This window comes from Actinia tenebrosa, unplaced genomic scaffold, assembly GCF_029948245.1.
Source record: "Actinia tenebrosa isolate PJP-AT-01 unplaced genomic scaffold, QUT_ActTen_1.0 PGA_scaffold5__44_contigs__length_20552954, whole genome shotgun sequence".
Lineage (NCBI taxonomy): Eukaryota > Metazoa > Cnidaria > Anthozoa > Actiniaria > Actiniidae > Actinia > Actinia tenebrosa.
This window is the reverse complement of record NW_028292582.1, coordinates 2905700-2931070: the sequence shown is the minus strand read 5'-3', so window position 1 is coordinate 2931070 and position 25371 is coordinate 2905700. Positions and strand designations below refer to the sequence as shown.

General features: G+C 36.7%; 1 protein-coding gene across 2 annotated transcripts; it reads right to left on the bottom strand.

Moving 5' to 3' along the window:
• Positions 1 to 1394: 1394 nt before the first annotated feature.
• Positions 1395 to 24563, bottom strand: LOC116289197 (uncharacterized). Of its 2 annotated transcripts, XM_089037587.1 has the most exons (18): positions 24387 to 24563; positions 19788 to 19824; positions 16939 to 17663; positions 16670 to 16790; positions 15768 to 15855; positions 14944 to 15077; positions 14303 to 14598; positions 12864 to 13728; positions 10569 to 11861; positions 10006 to 10275; positions 9211 to 9599; positions 7855 to 7980; positions 7059 to 7432; positions 6766 to 6922; positions 5950 to 6214; positions 4395 to 5285; positions 3647 to 3704; positions 1395 to 3188 (listed from the first exon to the last, which is right to left on the bottom strand). In XM_089037587.1, the coding sequence occupies exons 3-18, from the start codon at positions 17605 to 17607 to the stop codon at positions 3182 to 3184; spliced, it is 6003 nt and encodes a 2000-aa protein (XP_088893713.1). In that variant the 5' UTR covers positions 17608 to 17663; positions 19788 to 19824; positions 24387 to 24563; the 3' UTR covers positions 1395 to 3181. The 2 variants fall into 2 exon arrangements, with proteins under 2 accessions (XP_088893713.1, XP_088893712.1); XM_089037586.1 differs by lacking the exon at positions 19788 to 19824.
• Between the last annotated feature and the right edge of the window lie 808 nt (positions 24564 to 25371).

Sequence of the window (25371 nt, the reverse complement as noted above, 5' to 3'; positions counted from 1 at the left end):
AAATATAGTCCATGCTTTTGGGCCAAAAATGACCTATTTGCATCCTTCATAAATAATGGATAATATTTATAAAAGTGTGAAATTGGTGCAAAATCGATCAAAACCATGGGCTATAGTCCATGCTTTTGGGATGAAGATGGCTAAAAATGTCCTTTTTGCATTCATCATATATAACGCATAACTATACTTGAAAAGATTTGAAAATGGTCGAAAATCGATCAAAACCATGGGCTATTGTCCATGCTTTTGGGCCTAAATGGGCTAAAGATGACCTATTTTGCATCCTTCAAAGATAATGGCCAATATTTGAAAAGGTGTGAAATTGGTCCAAAATCGATCAAAACAATGGGCTATAGCCGATGCTTTTTGCAAAAAATGACCTATTTTGCATTCATCCAAATTGTGGATGATAATTGAAAAGGTGTGAAATTGGTGCAAAATCGATCCAAACCATGGGTTATGGTCCATGCTTTTGGGCCAAAATGGCTAAAAATGACCTTTTTTGCATCCTTCATAACGTAACGCATAATATTTGAAAAGGTTTGAAAATGGTGCGAAATAGATCAAAACCACGGGCTATAGTCCATGCTTTTGGGCCCAAAAATGATCCATCCTTCAAAAATAATGGATAATATTTGAAAACACATCTTTCGATTTAGTGTATAAACTAAAGAAAATTAATTTACTAATTAACAATAAATATCAGAATCAAGCATGAAGGTAAAGTAATAATTTTAAACCATTAGGTCTGTTTTCGCATCCTACATAAATAATGTATAATCGTTAGAAACGTGTGAAAATGAGGCAGAATTTTTCAAAACCATAGGCTAAAATCTTGATAATATTTGAAACTGTGTGAAAATGGTTCAAAATCGCAGATCAAAACCATGGGCTATAGCCGATGTTCAAATAAAAATGACCTATTTTGCATCCTTCATAAACAATAGATAAAATTTGAAAAGGTGTGAAAATGGTCCAAAATTGATCAAAACCATGGGCTATAGTCCATGCTTTTGGGCCTAAGTGGGCTAAAAATGACCTTTTTTGCATTTTTCATAAATAACGCTTAATATTTGAAAAGGTTTGAAAACTGTCCAAAATCGATCAAAACCGTCGTATGTGAGATGTTTGTTGGTTCTCTCCTGTGGTCTGAGGATCTTTTTCCTGCATCGCCGGTTCTTTTCCTTCCACCACAAAAATCAACTTCTAAATTGTTATTCAATCTATGGGCAGCCTTATCAAGTGGGTTGTAAAATCTATTATTCTTTTCGTCCATCATGAAGTGGAAAATGAAATGATTTTTTTTTCTAATATGCTCTCTTTTTCCAGGGGTAATAAAATCTTATAGTTTCAAGGACTCTCTGTTATGTGAAAGAAAGCAAATAAAGACATAATGAAACATAATTCAATTTCTTTTTATTTCAATTTGTTTGTTAATGGTCAAATTTTATTTTCATCTTTTTCATGTTTGATTGGATTGCTACAAAAAACAAAATAAAATTATCTTTTCATAAAAATATCTATGTATTATATTGGATCATTGACCATACATTTTTTTATGTACCCCTGATTTTAAATCACTAGTTGATTAGCTCTAGGCTTATAAAACATCAAGCAGTTTTTTTGGAATCACTATGAATTTTACTTATTTATTTATTCTATGGATTTAGATTGTTATTTTCTTGTTTGGGATTCCTGTGAATAATTTATAATATATGATTACACCATGACTCTATAGAGGGTTTTCACGTGACGTCACAGCGACCATGTTAAACCCCGTTTACACTAGCGATTTTTGCTGCGATTTTGTCCGTAATAAATAATGGTAAAGAATTTACTTGTAAAGTTTTTTTCAGGATACCAAGATTTTCCTAGACGAATGTCTCTTTTGAAGGATGAGAAAGATTTCATATTTCCAAAAATTGCCACAAAAATCGCCGCAAAAATCGCCAGTGTAAACGGGGCTTTAGTGTACCAAAACAAAGCATATTCTATCCTCGGGGAACTGAACTTTATTTTGATGCAAAAACTGTGCAGAAAGTTTCTATTGTTTGGTAAAACCAATATGTCCGCCTTGCCACGTGAGTGAAAACGCTCTATAGAACCCTTGCATTGATACCCTAGAGGCTGAATTGTTCTGGGGGACAAACCAATAGACCGTCTTTTCTTATACAAAAATTGTTTTGCCCCCCAGAACAATTCCTCTTGGGACTCATTGCAAGGGGTCTATGAATGGGTTTCTTGGCACCCATGCTGTAGGGCAACTTTAAAAATCCCTTATGATTCAAACGTTGTTGCATTTTTCCTGTCCTACAACAATGCTGCTAGGGAAACCCTCTCGTTAACTAGTGACACTCCGTGCGATTTTATTTCCTAGTATCATTTTACTATCTGCAAAATCTTTAGCTTGTATATTAGCAAGAAAAAGACAGCATCGTCTATCAGTGCTTCACTCGTGTCCTTCATGCAACAGATAAAGAGATCAGCCAAACACCACAGAGATTATCTAAACCACTTCAAATATTACCAGTCATAAAGGGATCTGCTTCGATGTTTTATAAGACCAAAGAAATAGAATTACAACAAATATGTGAACAGGAACGTTGTCTTTTGTCGTAATAAAAACGTTTTGTTATGAAAATGAATCTCGTTCTTGTGTATGAAACTGGAGACCCAACAGAGGCATCTTTAGGGCTTGAGAATGGATGACATCTTGAGATGACATAAAACAGTAGTCAACACCACTGTATGCATGGAGTAGATGTAATGTTTGATGCTGTAGCTCTTCCATGGATTGTACCCTGAACCCACTCAAACTAATAGACTCAACAGAGGCAGCTTTAGGGCTTGAAAATGGATGACGTCTTAAGATTCCACAATACAAGGATAATCACCAGTGTATGCACAGAGTAGATGTAATGTTTGATGTTGTAGCTCTTCCATGGATTGCACCCTGAACCCACTCAAACTGGGAGACCCAGCTGAGGTATCTTTAGGGCTTGAGAATGGATGACGTCTAGCTATTCCATGGCTTGCACCCTGAACCCACTCAAAGTGGGAGAAACGTTCAAAGAATATTTATACATGAAAGCTTTCGAAAGTCATAGAAGTAAAGGGTTTCGAACTCCAGGAAGTGTGCATGTGATGCCGTACATGTAAGGCTGCCATTCGAGTGTCATCTTTATTGTCTAGAAATGAATGAAAAGATATTCCGTAAGTAACTTATAATTATTGTTGTGAAGATCAACTGATTTGTCGTGTAGTCCCAGAAAATATCCATACCCCATCCATGGAGGGATCTGGAAATTCTAGAGAGGAGGGGGTCAGAGAAAGAACAAAATTACAGAGTTTGCATGGACGAAAATATGAAGTTCCTGGGGATAGGGGGATTATCTTACAAATTCCCTCCTTGGTGGGGGTATGGATATATTCTGGAACTACACGTGATTTGATATTGATGGGTTTTCAACTTTCAGTCACATTGTCATTTAAAGCAGAAGCTTGGATGGACTTTGAACACATGGCTCCATCTTTGAAAAAACGTATTGTTCAACATGATTGCCACGTTAGAAAGGTCAATAGAGAAAAGTCAAAATGTGTGAATTACTGCAGATTAAAACATGGACATATTTTCAATGATAGATACCTCTTTGCATAGTAGGAACCTGATCTAGGAGCATTTTGTTGATTTGAGGACATCATTGCTGCAAATACAAACAATACATTAGTTTCATTTATCATAGTGTAACATATTGTCACAAAGTTGTGCATATAAATTATTGAACTTTCAATTAAGAGATCTTGCTGCAAATCAATCCATTGTGATAAGAAATGCCAACCAGAGGTCATTTAATCAATCTTTTTTGTTGATGGCTATTGACAAATTGGTTGTTATGAAGACTGTTAAGCAACACTGAGACCTTGTCTTGGACATCGTCCTAACAACCTCACAACATGGAGGAAGGAACTCTGATAGTGTTTTACCAAAATAAATAGATTTATAAAAAATAAAAATAAGTAGAATTTAGCAGTGGCATTTCCACAGAGTGGCTCTTCATTCACTGAAATTCCAATTAGAGTTTAGAAGTTGATTTTCTTTTTTAAAAAACTTTACAGCTGACTGTAATATTAGTTATATAAACTGATTCTGATCCAAAAGTAATTGTATTGGTTTCACGAAACTTCAGTTGCTCCGATTCCAAAGTTCGTTAGCTAATTCCGAAGTTAAGAAGAAGAAGAAAATTACATGTTGGCTTGAGATATGAAGTTTATTTTATTGTGTTGAAAATTTTTTCACTTGTTTGCTGCACTCACTCGTGAAATATTTTCACCACTTGAAGATAAACTTTATATTTTCGTGCCACCGTGTAATATCCGCTATATACTTTACTGACCATAAGCAGCCTGTTCTTGTTGTTGCATGTATAACATATAATGATGATGTCTTCTAATTAGTTCCTCTTCTTGAGCTGGTGTAACCATTAACATACTGGGAGTAACGTCCCCTCTTCTAACAGCCAAGTTATTTGATATTATCCCTGGTCTTAGCTGTAAGGCTGCTTCAGCATCACGTCTCTCTTGTCCTCTATATCCGGGGTCTTCATGCGCAGTTTTAGCCTTTGACAAGCTGTCTGTTGATACTGTATTACTGCTGGACTCGGATCGCTGTTTGAATCGATATTCATTGTGTGCTTGGCTCCTAGGAGGTGATGCCGACCTATCCCCTCTGTTGAAAACAGAACTTCTCGATGGCGAACTTGTTGGTACTCTATATGACTCTTTATGGCTGTGTTTCAATGGACTTGATGATCTTTCACTATTTCTGTGTGAACTTCTAGACCCTACTGTGGCTGTACTAGACATGCGTTCACCACCACTTCTGTGTAGATGAGAACTAGATACTACTGAAGGTGAACTAGAAGGGGTTTTATCAGGAGTTTTGTAAGGACTGCGTGCATGTGATAGTGGACTTCTTGGTCTATCATTGTTTCTGGAGTATGTAGATTTGGAATGAGATGATGGTTTTGGTGATGCATCTCTACCTGGACTGCGAGATCTTGAAGATCTCGAATGTGAATGTGAAGAACTTGAAGGTGATTGATCAACGTTAGTCCCTCTGTATGGGCTTAAACGTTCTCGTTCTTTAAGCCGTGAAGGTACAGATGTAGGAGTTGATACTGATGATGTTATAACACTTGTAGACGACAGATTCATGGCTCCTCCAAGTTCCATGGGCAGTTGATGTGGCATTAAAGCCATTGAAGTTTGTATTAACACTGGATTACCTAAAAAGAACAGAACAAAAATTCCAACTTTACGACGTTCATAACGTTTAATTTTGAATGCAGATTTAGAATCCACAAAAATTATGACAGCGAGTTATTTAATATTTGATGTATACGATGTGGGACACTCCTGCACATTTAAGTGGCTTCCGAAATTTTATCCGGCAACTGTCCTAATCTCAAGTCAACCCATCATTTTAATCGCTTGTTAGTCGCACGATAAAAACTTTTAACATGATGGCTCATGGATGAAATAGCGAGTGGCATACATCTTGATTCCTAGCGTTACAGCACTTTCCAATCACTCACCGAAATGTACAATTTGCTATCGCGATAAATACCTGAAAGTAGGTTTTGAAGGACGTCAATCAAGGCGTTTCCATATCATTCCGTGGGATGTCACCCTTGAAAACTTTGTGTTTTTTTAAAGTTGTTATGGAAACACTATAACTCACATCCTCCAGAAACTTATTTTGTTGGGATGGCAAATCGTACGATTTTGCGAGTGTGATTGAAAAAGCGCTGTAAATATACTTGTCACTGGATTTCATTCGCTTGTAGAGGTTCTCGTAGATTGAACCACCCTACTCGTGGGGAAACTCGCGCATGACAGTCCCACATCTAAATCCCTAAATATAAAAATCATAAGCGAGTCTCGACACACCTGTAGCAGGATCATAATTCATCGGTTCGATCATCTGATTATGTTGTAGATATGCCTGGAATTGTGTAGGTCTAAATGATGATGATGTCCTCTCACTGGGAGGGGTATCGGAAAGTCTAGATGATGATGATGATGATGATGATGTCCATGTATGCTTGCTTGTTGGTTTGAGGTGGGTGTCTCTGGAGCTGTCTCGATTAGTGTCTCTGCTTTTAGATGAGTCGGATGAGTTTGCTTCATTTGAGGTAGTCACTTTACTTGTTTCCTTTAGAAAAAATACAAAAAAGAACCAATATAGTAAGCCTTTTGATTCCTGGCAAGCTTTCTCGCAGAGTTAGAGCAGATAAGCTAGCATTAGTATAAAATGAAGGTGGAATTGTGTTAAACCTTTTCAAATTTGCAAGTAATTAATGGCTTCTGGTAAGGGTAGTTTAAAAGTTATAATATATACTTCCTGTTCGAGCTTCACCCTAATCTAACGATCGAGAAAAAACGACAACACACGAAAGGGTAGGCAGAAATAATTGGAATAAAAGGGGTTGGAAAGGGGGATAATGAACAAAGGATTCATCAATAATCCAGTTTCGAGTTCTCTTTGCTCAGCCTTAGTCTCGGTTGTGCGTTATAATATTCAGCTATTCAACCAAAACCCGTGGCATTTTAATCAACTCGTATTGTTCCGTAGTACGTACATTCCTTACTAGACAACACAAATGAGGCTAAGACTGAGCAAAAGCGAACTCGAAATGGGAGTATTCCCTTTTTCTCTTGCAGACCATCTTTCCCTGTTCCTACCACACTGGGTATCATATTCACCTGTGTTCTTGGTTGTAGACTTTCTCCATGAGGAGACCGCTGGGCATATTTCGATTTGGGATAGTCGTCTTCTCTTTCTCCCAGTCGATCTTTATTGGTAGTGGTCAGTGGTGGTATAGAATGCGTTTTAGCAGCACCTCCACCACTCTCTAGTTGCCTGTTGGTTTAAGCAATAGTAATGTAAATTCACTGATTCAAATGATCTGCGGTAGGGTAGGGTCTCGTCAGATTGTGTGGGCTCCCTGTGGAAGTCTCAAATCACAGGAATCCCAAAATGAGAAACAAAGACTTACTTGAACATAGTAAACTTGTGCTGCATGCTTTGCTTGGACAAGTATTCTTCTTGTCTTTTATGTCTTAGTTTTTGAAGTTCTCGTTCTGCATCATCACTCTTTGAATACTCTGCTCTCATCTTCTTCTCTGGGGGTTCGTCCACCTGGGTTAAGCGCGGCACCCCCTGGTTCAACCCATCAGATGTACTACTTCTAGATACTTCGCTGGGGGATGAAATACCCGTAATAAGCCGTCTTTCTGGTCGTGGTGGAGTGCTTCTTACGACCTGTTCAGTTGTTCGCCCTTCTGATGCTGTGCGTCTTTCCATGGAACTACTGGACTCTCGTTTCTCCATTCGTAGTTTGTTAGGATCTTCCTTTGGGTTCTTTGAGATCTGTAACGAATAAAACGAATAATGGTACCTGATTAAATAGCCTATAGACCACAGCAGCACGTCAGAATGCAGCTCAATTTGGAGGACATAAGTATAGTTTTTTTCAATTCGCAGATTGACATTCTTTTGTTTTGTCCTCCAAATTGAGTTGCTTTGACGTCACATGCAAGGGGTCTACAACCATACCCACGCCTACCCTTATATGGTAAAGGCAGTTATTTGGAATCCGTAGATTGGGCAAACGTGTTGCGCCTTTGACCCCCTTTCTCCATCAGTGCTCGGTTTTAAGGGTATTTATAGCTAGGGCTACATCGAGTAGAAAGAAAAAATCACTGGTGCTCAAACTACAGATCAGCCAACTAACTCAAGATTGCTTCTAATAGATTGTGCACTCATCTAAACTTGAGAAAAATAAACCTTACCTCTCTGGTCTCTTCCTCGGCTCTCATACGATAATGATGTTGTTGTAATAGTTTTATCCGTTCGGGAGACATGCTGAGGTGCCAAGGGCTCGCGAAAGGCGGCATGTAAGCTAATTCCATGCCAGCCTAAGAAAGAATCAGTACTTGGATTAATCTAATCATCTTAAACATACCAACATTGAGACATACAAAGTCTTAGTAAACATTTACGCAAAAGAAAGGGAATCGTAAAACAATAAATCCACTTGGACTTGATGTTCTCAGAAATATTAATATCAGTCTCTAGTACAAGGCACGACCAGCTCTAAGCAAGCCCAAAGGTAGATTACATGGAGCAATTTTCTCTGCAACTTGTCCCGCAACAGCGTTACAACATAAGTTGCAAGAGTGTTTACACGGTACAACGGAGACGCAATCGTTGCCAATAGTAGAAACGAATTCTACTTTTGGCAACGATTGCTTGCAACTTGTCTCGCAACATTTTTCAAATTGCGCTGTAGGTTACTTGCTGCAATGCTCCGTGCAATTTGTGTTTCAACGCCTTTGCGAGACGAGTTGAAAAGAAAATTGCTACGTGTAATCGCGCCTTAAAGATAAAGCGAGTAACTTTTCAATGTCATATCAAGCAAGGGTGTTTTAAGAAAAGTGTTTTCTTTGCATAAACTTTTAATTAGAGCGTTTTACATATGGGCGGTGGGACATGCTATAACGCTGAAATGGCTTTCTTATTGTTATCGTACGCTTAAAGTTATGGTTACGATAAGATACAGCACGACAACCACAACTTCAAATCACTGCACCTATATCGCAATCCACTCACATGAAAACATCTCTACATCCAACATCTTTGTCACTGAATAAAATGCAACCCCTTCAAGTGCTAAAGCAGTGCCACCTTCATCACACTCTTACGCCAACAGCTCTACATCCAACATCTGTCACTGGATTAAAATACAACCCCTTCAAGTGCTAAAGCAGTGCCACCTTCATCCCACTCTTACACCAACAGCTCTACATCCAACATCTTTGTCATTGGATTAAAATACAACCCCTTCAAGTGCTAAAGCAGTGCCACCTTCATCCCACTCTTACGCCAACAGCTCTACATCCAACATCTTTGTCATGGATTAAAATACAACCCCTTCAAGTGCTACAGCAGTGCCACCTTCATCCCACTCTTGCGCCAACAGCTCTACATCCAACATCTTTGTCATTGGATTAAAATACAACCCCTTCATGTGCTAAAGCAGTGCCACCTTCATCACACTCTTACCCCAACAGCTCTACATCCAACATCTTTGTCACTGAATAAAATACAACCCCTTCAAGTTATACAGCAGTGCTACCTTCTCATACCTGATACATTTGTCTCTGTTGCAGCTGGTACATGTAATTTTCAGGAGTCAGTTGCACCTTTGACGATTGGTAAGGGCTTCGCTTCCTGTCCTTTATCTTCTCTGCATCGATGCTGCTACCCTTGTCACTTGCAGGCTCATGCTCTTCCTTTACAATGACAACGTCTGTATCAGTATCTTTGACCGATTTTTCTGATGACGAAGATGAGCTAAGACTCTCATTAGCCGTAGAAGATTTATTCTCGGAGATCTTAGCCTTTGGCAGCGGGAGCCTGGGACTAGTCGATAATGGTCGCGGACTACTGGGCATAGGTCTGGGACTACCAGACAATCTAGAGCTCAGACCTCCAGGTGTTGAGGCTCGCTCTTCTTGACCTGGTGGCTTGAGACCTAAAACATGAATTAAAAGTCTCAATACTTTGCTGCAATAAAAAAATAGTGGCATTGTGGGAAGATAAGCAGACGCGGGTAATCCGCTACCGTTAGAAGAAGCTTGTAGTTGGGTAAAAAGGGTTAAGCATGTAGCAGTGCCTTTGCATTGAAGCGAGACGAACGGTGAGCTGGCAATGATAGAGACCGGTTTTGCAATGTTTGAGACGTGAATAATTGTCCAAGATGTTAAAGACAGGTCTCTATCAATATCCCATCATTGGCCACTAGTTTTATCTGTCTAGAAAAGAGCAAGAGAGTGGGAAAAGTTCTGAAATTTTATTTAACTGGCAAAAAAAAAAAAAATTCGAACTAGCATCAGTGTCAGAGAACGTTTGGTTAGGGGAGGGGGGACTGTAAGTCTTACCTTGTCTGATTGAAGTATGTAACGACCCCTGACTCTTGAGTACAGGTGCCCCTGCGGGTATGACTGTAGGTAGTCCCGCGTGTATTGCAGGTCGTTTTACAGCTACCGGGCCTACTTCTCCCACTGGGATAGGGTGCGCTTTTTCTGCGACGACTTTCTTGAGTATTGGAGGCTTGCTTTCTAGTTCTGTATCGGGTTTGGAAGGCGTGTTATGACATACAGGTTCTGGTCGACACAGCTCTTGACGACCAGGAGATGTCACAGACAGACCTGAAATACAAAGAAAAAAATATAATTTTTGTTTTCTTAAAGAGGAGGCAGTGATTGCTTAGCCTCCTAAATAACAGGATCCTATGAGCTTTCCAGATCGATAGGGAATTCAGGAATTAATTTTCGGGGAGGCAGGAAAACTGGAGAAAACACTCGTGGTAACCAATGAGCAACTCTATTCGCGCGTTATTTCCGGTTCTGTTTTTTCCATTGTCGACCAGGGCCCGGTTGTAATAAGGCTACCAGTTCCCTGTATACTTTTCAGCAGTTCTCAATACATTGTCATAGTTTACCTGTGGTGACAGCGGCAGATGTCGCTACTGTGCTGTACTGATAAGGATGAGCCACGCCCACCGGAAGTATCGGGGGTGTTGGTCTGCTATGTTTTGGAATCAATGTAGGCGGTTGCCTTAGAAACATCCTCGATGATGACTTTTCCCTGTCGCCATCTTTCTTTCCTTCATCACCAGTACCCTCCGAAAGAGCACTAGAAACATCACCTTCATTTGACTGGTTCGAACTTTCCTTCTCTAAGTTAACCCAACCAACATCATCATTGCTGTCCTTTTTTATACTGTTAGATTCTTCGGATTTGGGACTATATTGTTGTAAGTTATAAGTAGTAGCGGTAGTGGTGATAGCACTTTTTGGAGAGCTAAAAGACACTTTAGAGCTGGATTCATTTCGGCGCTGTTTATCAACACTAAGATTCCCCGTTGACCCGTAATTCTTAGATCTAATGATATCCCCCATAAAGCTCTCTCCTTTGTGCTCCTCCTTAGGACCTCTAGTATGTATTGACGATGTCGTACAATCCCGATCAAATCCCGCAGAACCCGTATAGCTAGGTCCTACATTTTCCACAACGCTCGCCACGGGATCTTTATGTGTGTTCATTGTAGCTGCCTGTAAGTCGATAGAGTTCGCATTCTTCTCCGATAAATTATCTTGTTTTATTAAGTCAGGGTCTCGTATTAAAGCCAGAGTAGTCACAGCATTAGTATTAGTGATATTGGAAGCAGTCCGACTATAAGCTTCATCGCCATAGCTTCTACACGTAAAGTATTTAAAACGACTTGATGGAGTGTCGGTATTAGTCAAAGGTGGTTGTAGTTTACTTGCAGAGATGCTACGAGACACAAGGTTTTCTACACTCATAGACGACGGCGAGTTACTAAAAGATTTCTCAAGCGTTTCGTGTTCTGACTTAGCAGACAAGGAAGGGACAGAATCAGCCGAAATTTTGCTGTCGTCTCGATTCTCGCCCGCTACTCCAATCAAAGGCCGCGTGGCGACCTCTAACTCAGAATCAATCGAATTCTCTGTAATCTGATCAGCATCCTCATCGTTCAACTGCCTATTCCGTGGAAGAATCGAGAAAATATCTTCAGTACGACTAGTATCAGTAGTTGTTGCACCATCCTCGCTGGTTTTATCTCTGTTAGTTAGTCCAAAGATCAAACTAGGATCTTTTAAAGAAGAGAGCATTTGTAAGTTATTTTCTGTGCTCATAGAAGCGACGAACGAGCCAGTCTGTAAATTTTCTACAGCCTTTTCCATTTCTTCTCGACTGTTGAATTCTGTGTCTGAAAAGAAATTTTGTGAAGATAAACAAATGGATTTTTGATAAAGGTGAACTGGTCTATGTATAGCAGTTTCCTACCCCTTTACCCTAATTATATTGGTTTGTACGCGTTTTCGTGGACCAAACAAATAGGAAACAATTTCAAAGTCACTACACTCTGTTAGAAGCAAGCGCGCGAAGGCAACAGGAAGCCATTTCACTGTCATTGTACGCAGTGGTGTATACGTTGAATATTGGGCCCCCATCGATGCGTAACATGCAATGTGTTTGGATGAAGCAAGCGTGTGAAGGCAATGGAAAGACAATTCACTGTCATTGTTCGTAGTGTGTACACGTTGAATATTGGGCCCCCATCGATTTGCAACCTGCAATGTGATTGGATGAAGCAAGCGCGTGAAGGCAATTGAAAGCCATTTTACTGTCATTGTACGCTTTGGTGTACACGTTGAATATTGGGCCCCCATCGATAATGTGATTGGATGAAGCAAGCGTGTGAAGGCAATGAAAAGCCATTTCACTGTCATTGCACGCAATGGTGTACACGTTGAATATTGGGCCCCCATCGATGCGCAACCTGTAATGTGATTGTATGAAGCAAGCGTATGAAGGCAATGGAAGCCATTTCACTGTCATTGTATGCAGTGGTGTACGCGTTGAATATTGAGCCCCCATCGATGCGCAACCTGTAATGTAATTGGATGAAGCAAGCGTATGAAGGCAATGGAAGCCATTTCACTGTCATTATACGCAGTGGTGTACACGTTGAATATTGGACCCCCATCGATACGCAACCTGCAATGTGATTGCATGAAGTAAGCGTGCGAAGGCAATGGAAAGCCATTTCACTGTCATTGCATGCAATGGTGTACACATTGAACGTTGGGCCCCCATCGATGCACAACTTATCTCTCAAGTCTGCACACGTCATTGACTTCAATGCCACCACACGTCGTGATTACAAACCACCCCTACAATGGCTTGCAAGTTTTCTATCATATCTTACCTTGCCCAGGATCTATATCCTCTTCGTTTTCACTAATATCCTCCACTTCAATTCCCAGCTGATTTATACTACCAGTCGTCAACATTATCTGTCGTCTGTCGTCTTTATAGTCAAAGACAGAATCGACCTCGCTTTCTTTACCAAAATCTTGGCTCTCAGCTTTTTCTAGCTTAACATTGTCATCCATAGCCTCGCTTTGGCTACTAATGACATCATCAATATTCACAGACCCAGATTCCTCGTATTTTGTATTACTGATACAGCCACTGTCAAGGACAGTCACACACACTTCCTGTGTGTCTGCCACTTCCGGTACTTCACTTGCTGGTATTACCATCTCTAGGGAGATCCCAGTGTGCTTGTCGCACGGATATGACGTCACTTCTTTTGATTCTCCAGTAGAGTTCATCATACGAGTATCCGTTGACTTGTCGGCAACTTCAACGAATTCTCCTTCAATGCTATGTTCTTGGGTTTTCACATCGCATACCTCGCCATTTTCTTCGGGACTTTCGTTTACGTCTATTGTATTACTTTTATCATCAATATGTTCCTCCTTTTTAGGTTCTTCTTTCTGTTTTTTATCCACAACTTCATTATCATCTGGCTTTTTCTCAGGTTCCGCATCCCATAAATTTGCAGGCTCATCCTCGTCTTTGATTGGCTCGTTCTTAGGTTTCTTATCGGCTTCTGTATTACTGACATCTTTATCGATGTTAGTGTTGTTTTTGTCCTGTGTAATGGAAGGCGATTCACTGCGGTTTCTGGATGACGCCCTGCCTTTTGTGGTTATTCTTGGATCAGGTTCTTTGAATTCATCGCTTGGGGAAGGAGTAGTGCTGGATCTATCGTCCGAGTTCGCATCCTGTAATAAAGCAAACGTCATAGGGTGTAAAATTCTATCGTTAAAAATATATAAAACCGCCTTATGCATTTTGTTTTTATAGATACCCACTGTAGAGCCATCCTAACACAGCTTGGGAAGTGAATGATGTCGTTTGGAAGTGAATGGTGGGAGAGTTTGGTTAAAAGCAAGGAAGGCCATGTCCATACTACTCTAGCTCTTCCTCTTATGATTCAGTACACATTTTTCTTGTCCTGCCTCACCCCACACCATCTTTTCCCTGTTTATTCAAATTTTGGTCGCTTACGTTTTAACGCCCTCCACCTCTTAATGCATGAAAATCCGTTGTCCTCATTTCTATCAATCCTCCACTTCCCCTCTCCTGATGCCTATTATCTCAAATCCCTTTTTGCTCGTCACCGAAAGTTGAAACTTATTGCAAGCCCCAAATCTCACCAGTTTTGCTTGGTGAATAGACGATGCAAATCCAGCAAAAACAGAACCAGAAAGCTGCTTCTACTTTTGGTGCGAACGACTGAAGTACTAGCTGACAAAAAAGTCCGACACGCGAGGAGCATAGCCATAGTTAACTTACGTCATCCTGAGTCTTAGATTCCAGGTGCGCATGGGCCTGATGATACCGCAGACCATTAATATGTTTGTATTTCTTCTCACAGCCTGGTTCAGGACATTCGATAAGAGTTGGTGATGGTTGAGGTGATGGAGCCCCTTTCATGGTACAACTTCTTTTTCCGGGTCTTATCGAGTCGTCACTATCATCATCGTTGTTCTTTGCCTTTCTTTTACTTGAACGAAAGCCAGTCCTTTTATCAGTGGAACTTCCTGACATGGTTTTCTTTCTCCCACGTAGTTTTTGCTTTAGGGGACTCACTAGAAAATAATAACCACGACATTCAATTCAGCGTGTGCAACCATGTGCCTCAAAACCCCTTAAGATATGAATAACAATGAAACAACCGCCATGTTGGTTGATCAAACAAGAGAAGCTAATGAGGAATGCTTTGTTATCGTCAACCAAGATGGCGGCAATGACGTAACATGCATATGCTCTATACTCAACAATTCACGTGGTCTTGAACGGTAAAACATTACAACCAAGGTAAAGAGGTGTATTGTCACTTTCAATCAAAATATAGCTTTAAATATCTTGAGGATATAAATATTACAATCAAAAAAGCCACCTTTCCCCCACCCCCAGGGAAATGTTTGTCTTACCTGTATGATTATTAGCATTATCTCTGTTTACTGATTCATTTCTCAATCTCCTTCCTCTTCCCTTGCCTTTCCCTCTGCCATTATTTTTGCCCAGTCTTGTTTTGCCTTGATTACTACTGTCTGATGACTGAAATCTGTTGGGAAAATACAATGCATATTTATTCAAAAACAGGGCAAACCGTATTGTTGTCTGTACAGGCCTATGTGTTGTTTGTTTGCTTTATGAGAAAAAAATTCAAGACTGGTAAGGACTGGGCTGCCTGTGGTAACACAGACACAGGTAGCCCAAACCATAGTTAGAGATCACTTTCTATGCCCAAATAAATGTTTCAAAATGCAAGGATGAAAAGGTTGGATCATAGACCAAATTCATCTTTTGTGTTACGTTTACAGGTACCTATTTCATACAACCTCACTCCCTAGAATATACATACAACTGAAAGAAAGAAACTTATCTTCAAGAGAATGACATGTGGTCTGAAATAGGTAAACATTACACCAAAATGAATTAGGACTACAGTCAACTCTCTTTGAATAGCCACATTCATAAACAACGATCTCCCTTAAAGGACCACCTTTTCAAATCCCCGTTTTGAAACATCTCTTATAAGCAAACACTCTCGTAAACAACCATAGATCCTGTAAGTACCACTTAATCCTCACCCCTCGATGTTTAGCTTATGAGAGAGTCAACTGTATTTACAAATTAAATATCATTTCCCCCATTAAAAAAAGTGATTTGATATCCTAATCCAACTTGCAGTAAAAAAAATGGCGCTACTATTTAACTGTTTAAATGGGAGGCTATCTTGTGGGATACATACCTGGGTCTAGCCCAAGAATGCCTAGTACAATCCATAAGAGAACCACAATAAATCTTGTTACGCCACTTTATGTTCACTACTAAAACACCTAGAGGCAGAACAAAAACAAAACTTATTAGAAACCCAAGCTTCCATTCGAAAGATAAACCTTTAGCTTATCACCAAGACTCAATTGCCCTATTTCCCTATGACGTCACTGTAGAAGATAATATAGGTAAGTTGTAGTGCTTGGGAACGAGGTTATTCCGGGCGGAAGCCCTTGGAATTAAATTTGGAAAAATTAATTTCCGACCTCGCTGGGATTCGAACCCACGACCTTCGGAATTGTACTACCGATGCTCTACCAGCTGAGCTAGAGGTCAGACTGAGAGCAGGCCGGGGTGAAATAGATGTTAGGTCGCGGTAATTATGATGCAAAGATGAGAGTATGTGGACCGCGTGGCACTAATGAAATAGTAGAAGATAATATAGGTAAGTTGTAGTGCTTGGGAACGAGGTTATTCCGGGCGGAAGCCCTTGTGGTACACTCTCATCTATGACGTCACTGCTTGTTTATGTGGGGGATAGAATTGCAAAATCCAATAGAAAATACAACAAAATTTGCTCCTAGCGAAACAGTTTAATCTAAAATGGCCTTATTTTAAGATAATATGTGTTAATATGTACTAAAAAATATTCTGAGCATTTGCTGGCTATTCTACTTCTCTTCGTGGATTGATACGGGTTTTTAGAACAATTTTCGGTGAATTTGAGTTGATTTGACCCCCTCCGACAACCATGATCCTTTGCGTTTAAACAATAGATTGCTTTGATGTGACGTCACAGTGAAATAGGGCAATTCTAACCTGAGAATTTGTTTAATAATCATGAAACACTTCAATTCAAAGCAGATTTCATCTTACCTCCCATTGTCTCATGGCAGATAACTCCCTCCAGGTTTACTGGGGTACCTGATGGAGCAGGTGCTAACGTCATCTCAGAGGTCCCTGAATTCATCATCACCACAGATGTATCATCTGAACCCTATCATAATATTAAGTACCATTAACAATTGTTACAAACATTTTTAGACATATGGTGTGTACCACAACGAAAGCATGTTAGACTTTTTTACAAGATTAGTGTCAAAACATATTCAGTAATATTATTAGCAATAAATTAGAAGACATACCTTAATGTTCAGTGAGCTCAAGAGTTTTTCATTGATGCTATCCATACTATTAGCAGTTTTGTCTCGCCCGTTTGCAGTTTCATCTTCATCTTCTTCTTCATTTTTATTATCCTCATCATCCTCTTCCTCTTCCTCCTCTTCCTCATCCTCTTCTTCATCATCATCATCTTCATCTATATATTCATCATCATCATCGTCATCACTGTCATCATTGTCTTCACCATTTCCATCAGCTCCTGAGTTTCCATTACTAGAATTATTGTCATAATTTTGATACCTTCCACTTCTTCTAGTGCTACCTCTACTACCACCACTATTGGTTGGCTGTGTTGGCTTATACTGCTTATCTACACTGCGCCGACGGCCTCTGCTGACGACTTTCATCCCAGATCCAGGAAAAACAGAACCATTTGCCATACTTGTTTCCTTCTTATGTGGAGTTTTGTTTTTGGAAAAGACCATTGAGATTGAATCAGAAGTGCTCTTAATTGTTGCTGTGAAGGATGTCTCTTCATCCAAACACTGTGGTAAGTTGGTTATACTATCATTGTCAGGTGTTTCATCATCTTTCCATTCTTCAAAGCCATTTGTTATAATCCCAGTAGCTGGGGGTGATACTATCTTTTCCACAGATGTCCGAGTGTTAATCTCTGGGACAATAACTGTCATGATATTGATGGACACAGTCAAATGCTATTTTCTGCTTTTCATATTGTTATTCATATCTGCAAAAGAATTGAATAGAAAACTTTAATATTATACCATAAAGTGCTACTCTGACGAAAATCGCTCAAACTTGGATTCAGCTGAAACTTCCTAAGAATACTCTTTAAAGGTCCAATAATCACTGTATGAAGTGTTTTCTCGATATTCAGGAAGAAAGTATGATATTTTTACGATTATTTTTGGAGTCTGTGACGTCATAGACTCAACATCGAACTTCGCTCCATATATTCTTTGTATACAAATCCTTAATTTATTTTATTCCTAAGAAGCCCAAAGGGTGGCTAATGTGCTTATTTTACATTACTTGTGACTATAATATATATTTATGGGGTGTTTGGGTATTTCTTTATCAGCTTTACTACTGATATTTTGACCATAAACTACTAAGAAATGTATGGAGCGATGTTCAATGTTGAGTCTATGACGTCACAGACTCAAAATAATAATTGTAAAAATATCATACTTTCGTCCTGAATATCGAGAAAACACTTCATACAGTGATTATTGGACCTTTAAAGAGTATTCTTAGGAAGTTTCAGCTGAATCCAAGTTTGAGCGATTTTCGTCAGAGTAGCACTATAAAAAGAATCAAATTTACAAAACATCAGCATCAACTTCATTTAACTTTCATTATCCTAACACGAAATACTAAGTTCAAAACTGAAAAATAACTATAATAAGAATCAAATCCAACAGAAAAAAGTATAAATAATCACAACTAGCAAATAAATTATTAATTTTGAGGTGAGACTTGAAATCACATTTAATCTTAATAGGATGTTTGCATGACCGCATCATTTGACTCCCACTACCATAAAGCTCCACAAATTTTCTTCGTTATTCAAATTTTTATTTCCTCATGAGAATAGTAAGACAATTGGTGTTAATTGACAGAACAAAAGAAAGAGCGCAAGGGAGTCTGGTAGTAGGAGTTAAATGATGCCATCATGCAAATTTTCTATTTATATAGATGTTTAAAAGGTGGTAGGATAAATATTGACATTATTCATGTTTCTGTTCTATGTTTATGCATGTGTGGCATTATATCTTCTGAATTGCAAATCAATCATAAATCAAAAGTACTTAACTAATAAAGACACCTATTTAAATCTATTAGAATTAATATAAATAAATATTTTATATCTAAAGAAAGTATTAAAAGAACTTTAATTAAATGAAACATTGATATAAAACCAAAATGTCAAAATCATTCATCCACTGATAATAAAAATGAGCTTATTGTCTGATATCTGACTTATTTCCTCTTTTGACTCCTTCAGGGAAGTCAGTGTGTAGGAGATAAACACTCAAGTGTATTTAACATACTTCCTATCAAAAGTGTTATTTTGTTCTCTTGAAATATAGAACAAAATAACTAATATGGATTGATAATTTATGATAGACGAATCTTTCTACAAAAACGTTTTATTAATTTATCCATTTAATCAATTTAGAATGTTCAAATATTGATTTTCCTAATTAAAAAAAAAGAATTAAATAAATAATATGGATTGGCAATTTATGAAAGATGAATGTCTCCCAAAAAAAGGTTTTTCATTCATTTAATCTTATCAAAAAATTTAAATTTCATTTTGTCATTTCGTTCTCTTAAAAAAATAGAATGAAACAAAATAATAATATAGATTAATAATCAATGATAAATGAATGTTTCCTCAAAATAGGATCTCCTTCATCAATCTTATCAGAATTTTAAATTTCACTTTATTATTTGATTTTATTATTCAATTTAATTGGATTTTTAAAATATTGATTTTATTTATTTGTTTTCTTAAAAAAATAGAAAAAATTATTGATATATAAATTTTTTAATTATGCTAGAGAATATTTCCACTAAAGGGTTTCTTCAACCAATGAATCAAGTTTGAATCTAGATTTTATCATTTTCTTCTTCAAATGAAACCAATAAAACAAAACATTACTTTTTCAACTAAAGATTATGAGGAAAAACCTAACAAACAAATTAATGTTCATTTTAAAGTTGACATCTATATTTGTATACTACCTTTTGATAAATGAATAAACTTAGAAATTCAGTTGAGTATTATATTAAAAAGATTAGGCTATATCAGCCTAATCTGTTATTAAATTAAAGGTAAAAATACCTTTTAATCTTCAAGATATAAATGTTTCCAAATTATCCTAAAAATAAAATAGATGTCTTGATAAATTTGACATTTTTTCATGATATCTCAATTAATATCAATTTTATATACCATAAAATATTACATGTATATGTCTTAAATTTCATAAAATAAGAGGAACTAGCTTAATTTTTTCTTTAACCAGATCTTATCTGTTTTCCCAATCCAAGTGGAAGGTATAACCTTAGACTTGATAGATAAGAAACCAATAAATTTTATCAGATTAAAAAATAACTTTATCTTTTCTAATCCTTAGCAATTTGAAAGTCATATTATTCATGCAAGTAAACGAGTCCTTACAGTGACAGTGTGGAAAGGAAAGAATTAAGAAATAATAGTTTGTGGGGCGAGTGAGAGCATCCAAGAAATATTTTTTTGCAATACAATTTCACTAATTATTTGAATCAATTGCAAAAATTACTTTTAAGATTAAAAAGTGACACGAGAAATTGATATAATTTTGTCAAAATTAATTTCTGCAGGCAAAGACAAATATTCATTTATTTATTTTTCTACCTTTGGCACGAATATAATTGAGCCATACTTTTATAGATTGGTGTGGTCAAAGCTACTTTACAATGTTAATTTGTTTATGTCTTTCATTGTATTGTTAGGTTCTATTTTAGTCTATATTTTTAGCATAGTTTTAATCAGAGCTCTAATTTATATTCCAGTTGTAACATAGCCTATAGTTTATCACTTATTATTATATATCATATATTATATATTTTTTAATGCTAATATAATAGGTATGATTTATTGATAAAAATCAGGTTTTATTGATAATACCAATTTATAAAAAATTAAATGATGTTGAATCACAAAGCTCTAAATAAATAAATAAAGTTAAAGTTAACGCAAATAAACAACTGTACAAATGAGTCTCTGGCCTTCAAAAACAAATTTCAAATTCAAAACTGGTGTATTGTAGTAATGTTTTGCAACATATAAATTTACAAAATTTCAAAATAAGAAATAGGGATTAATTACTTTTTAAAGCAAAACTGGAGCAATTAATTTACTGTTTTGTATATGCAGACTGACATTTTTGATACCTTGTTGGTATATACCTAATTTAAAAAAAGTTGTCAGGTCAAAAAAAGGTTATATCATCAAAGCTAAGACCGAAGGGGAGCATGGGAAGACAAACAATTTCGCTAATTTCATGCGTATTGCAGTTTTCCCTTCCTGTGCACATTTTATGCATCATGGCCTTGGCATGTTGTTAATCTAGGTTGATCGACTTTGCTCTACTGTGCATTTTTACATGTCTATATGCAAATATAATACACATTTCAGAGTACCCAAAATCCTTTTTGGTCTTAGCTTCAATGATATAACCTTCTCGAGCCCGACTACATTTTTTCAATTAGGTGTATACTAAAACAGTTATTCTAATCGATTTAGAGGGCTTTAGGATCGAATTATTATGAGAAATATTTCTAATCAATTCCTATATGTTATTTCGTTATTTTTACTTTTATACTTTTTTACTTGTAATTAGGTGTAATCAAATAAGTAAATAGATAAATAATTTGATATCATAGTTTTATAAAAAAAACATTTTGTTAATATATAAATATGAACTAAACTAGTTCTATGAAAAGAACATTTCTTATTTTTATTGCTTAGATATGTACACCAGCAACTATCATTAAAATGATAATAACATCAAGATAAGTAAGTCAAAGCAGTTGGTAATTATCATAAGAATAGCTGCCAAAAACACTACTCTCTACCTGCTGTGAGAAGATTAAAATATTTTTGTTATTGATATTGTTTATCTACATATATTTAAATGCCTGATAAATAACTTTTTGATCACAATTACTTTGTCTCCATTAAAAATATATATTTATACATTTTGTGGGCATATATTTTCAATTTGGAATATAACTAAAAGATGATTTGTTTTTAATCGTTTTAAAACTAAATATATATGAAAAAGAAAGATGATTCAAATCATTTTCTTTTTCTTTTTCTTTAATTTTTCAAAGAAAAAAGACTTAGAACATACAATAGGTCTTTCTACTTTGGGGATAACAGCATGTGACAAGGAAGGTAGAGAGATGTCCACTTAACTTTCTAATTGTTTAAGAGGTTATGAAAAACAGTTTCCCGTGAAATCTCTTTCTGCTGATGCGAGAGTTTAATAACACTAATGTATGCGCATTTATATGCCCTATAATAATAAAAAGTATAAAAACTAACAATTATATTAAAGTCATGGCTCAGTAACTTATCAATCACAGGTCTTTGATATGCTTGGCTTTGTTTGGAATTCATTATAATGAGTATGGATAACGTTTCGTCTGTGAGAATTCAAAGTCTAACAAGCATAAATAAACGGAGTTGTCTATATTAAAATTCACTGACAAACCATAAAGGAAATTTTAGAATTATGAAAGAAAAAAATTTGAACACCTTTAGTCTATTGAACAGATGTCACCATAGTTAATGGAGGGGAATGGTTATGAAACCTATTGTTATAGGTCTTTGTTCACTTTTTTCAAGCGTGACCGTGCACAATCCTTTGTTTTACCATTGTTTTACCATTGTTGGCAATGGCTGAGTGAACAGACCAAAATCTTTCTTTTGGCAGCTAGTTCAAAAGACTTAAAGATCTATAAGAGATATTTGAATATTCCTTACAACAATCCCATAGACAAAGTTTATGTTTACTTATTTTGCAATTTCAGATGAGCATAAATCAAAAATTGTGCACCGTCAAGACCGGTTCAACATCAAAAGCGAACAAAGACCTGATAACAATAGGTTTCCTAACCATTCCCCTCTATTAACTATGATGTCACTAAATATTGATCTTTGTGGGGACTTGAGACGTCTTTAATAACCATTTCTAAAGAAGGAATGCAGTCACAATCGATTAACGAGTTTATCGTATAATGTGTTATCAATTGTTCAAACAAAAATCTGATTGGCTGAATGGAACACCCTTAGAATAATAATACAAAGAGAAAAGACTGGCTTGCACCGTGTCGAGTTGTGAGATTTCGGTAAATAGCAGACATTAATAACGCGACTTCAGAAGTGTCAAAAAGCAACATCGCCATGGAAATATAACCTTGTAAAAACTATGATAATATACGGAAATGGCGAAATAATTAATTTATAGGAAAACAATTTTAAGTAAACAAATTGTACGAAATATGAATTTTCGAATCATCCCCAAAGATTAGAGACATGAATAGCCCGGTTTTCATTGGCTTAAATAAAAACTCTGCAGTCTTTGTAAAGATCAAGATCATATTTCATATCTCGGTCGAAACAGAATTTTCAAGACAATTTCGAATGAAAAGGAAAGCGATACAAGAGGGTAAGATAATGCTTCGAAAAAGTTGAAGCGCGATGACAGACATTTTCCAAAAGGTCGCAGCCTTAAAAACAAAACAATTTAATCAAGACTTTTAATTCCCACTATAAAAATATAAAATGAATAAACCCTCTTCAAAATTTTATGAAAATTTACGATTCAAGACGGAATATTGATTTGCCGATATTTTTGGCACGGTTTTTAATTACAGTCAGCGATAACGATCGGCAGGAATATATAAACCTTTTTTTTCAGACAATTATAGTAACTGGACGAAAAACATTTAATGCTATAAATTTGTAATATTTCGCTGACATAAACATACTTATGACTTTTTTTTTTTATCATCGTTTTTCTTAATTTTATTTTGGACAATTAAAAATATTTTATTGATGTTATCCCCGTGTATGATAAATTTTTGCTAGTGGGTTGATAAAATATGTGATGTCTAGCGCCAGCAGCGTCGTTTTTTATAGCAGACAGCTTGTCAGTAGAAAATATGGTTCAACTTTACTCGGATGATATAAAACAGTCCACTGCCTCGAGGGTAGTTTACCATGGTAGAAGAGGAACTCAAAGCCATAATAATATACACCAAAAATTATTATTCTCAGAATGTCCTAGAAAAGATGGTATCTCAGAGTAGACGGGGTTTAATAAAAAGGGGATGTATTTTAAGTGGAAGGAGATCGAGAATTCGAGGATTATAGCAAACAGGAAGGAGTTGAGTTAGTTTTATGAAAAGCACGTCCATGACTTGCTTGAACATCGACCTCACGTTTTTGAGCCCTTCGAATTAAAATTCTATATTGCTTTGAAAATAAAGGGATTTTCTGCTTACAGTTACTTAGATAAGAAAATCGAAACTCCAATTATATGATCTTGTAAGGGGCTGTTGGGTAAAGATTATTAGTGCAGACAAAACTTTTTTGAAATGTGACAAAATTAGAAATTCAAATCTGTGCTGTTTGTTATTCATCAACAATATACCACGAGTGTTGGGTCGTGTAAAAATACGAATTTCGAAGACATTTCGAAAAGAAACAAAACCAAATTAGTACACAATATGTAAAAAAGACTAAGGAACGAAATGGCATAGGTTTTTCGCTGAAAATTCAAGTGAGAACTCTGTCAAGACAGTTTTTATCGCGCTTATGATCGTACATGCTTCGAATGCTTGCTCGGACAACATAAAGAAGTAAAAACGCCAATGGCGTTTAAAATACCTGTAAAACTGTAGAGTTTTTGATGTAAACGTGTCCCCGGATACTTGAACTCGATGTGTGAAGATTTTCAAGGCTTTAGGTAGACGAAATGAGTGATTTTACGGCCAAAACATGAGACAAGTCTGAAGGCTGTGCATTAAAAGGCCCGGGCGTTCTTGTGAGCTTGCTGACCATAGGAGAACAATTGATGATCGAACCAACCAATCGCAGCGCCGTATCTATATGGGTATTGTCACGCTTGACATGCAATATGCCGCGTGCTTCAAAAACCACAGTTAACCCAAAACAAATTAACAAACTGGCCACTAAAATCTCTAATATATTTAGCCCTCACATGATATACAAGGAAATATACTTGAAAGTATAGCGTGGCTTGTATGGGCTTGGTGGAATATCCACTTTAGATATTGTCGGCTGTTTTTGATGGCATTAAAAATGAAATACTAGCCAAGACAATGTGTGAAACTTATTACCGAATCCGCGGTACAACTATATCGAATACTCCGAAGAAAAAAATGATTGTAATGAAGTTCGGATCATTCGGATGGGTAAAAAGCTTTGCTTAGATCTCATAAAAGCACTCGAATTTTAAAGCGATTGCGAGATAAAAGCAAGTTGTGACTGCAATGTTAAATATGGTTCACAGTGATTATTTTAAGCTTTGTCGTAGTTTGTAAATGACCTTGATGGAATGACGTCATAAGTGTATATTAATTCCTGTTGGCTGGTTGAAAAACATAATCGCTTGAAAAATACTTATCATTAGTAAAGAAAGAGGAACGACCTTGAACAACAAATCTCATGAACAGAGCAAGCCGGAACTTGCAGATAATTCGAGAAAAAGTTAAATAGTAACTTTTCATCGAAAGAAATGAAATCATAAGAACTCGCGTTTCACGTAATAAAATAAAACAATTTATTTTTTATTTTAGTTTTGTTATGGCTTTTATAGTTATTCCACTGATTTTTTAAGATTCTATTTTGT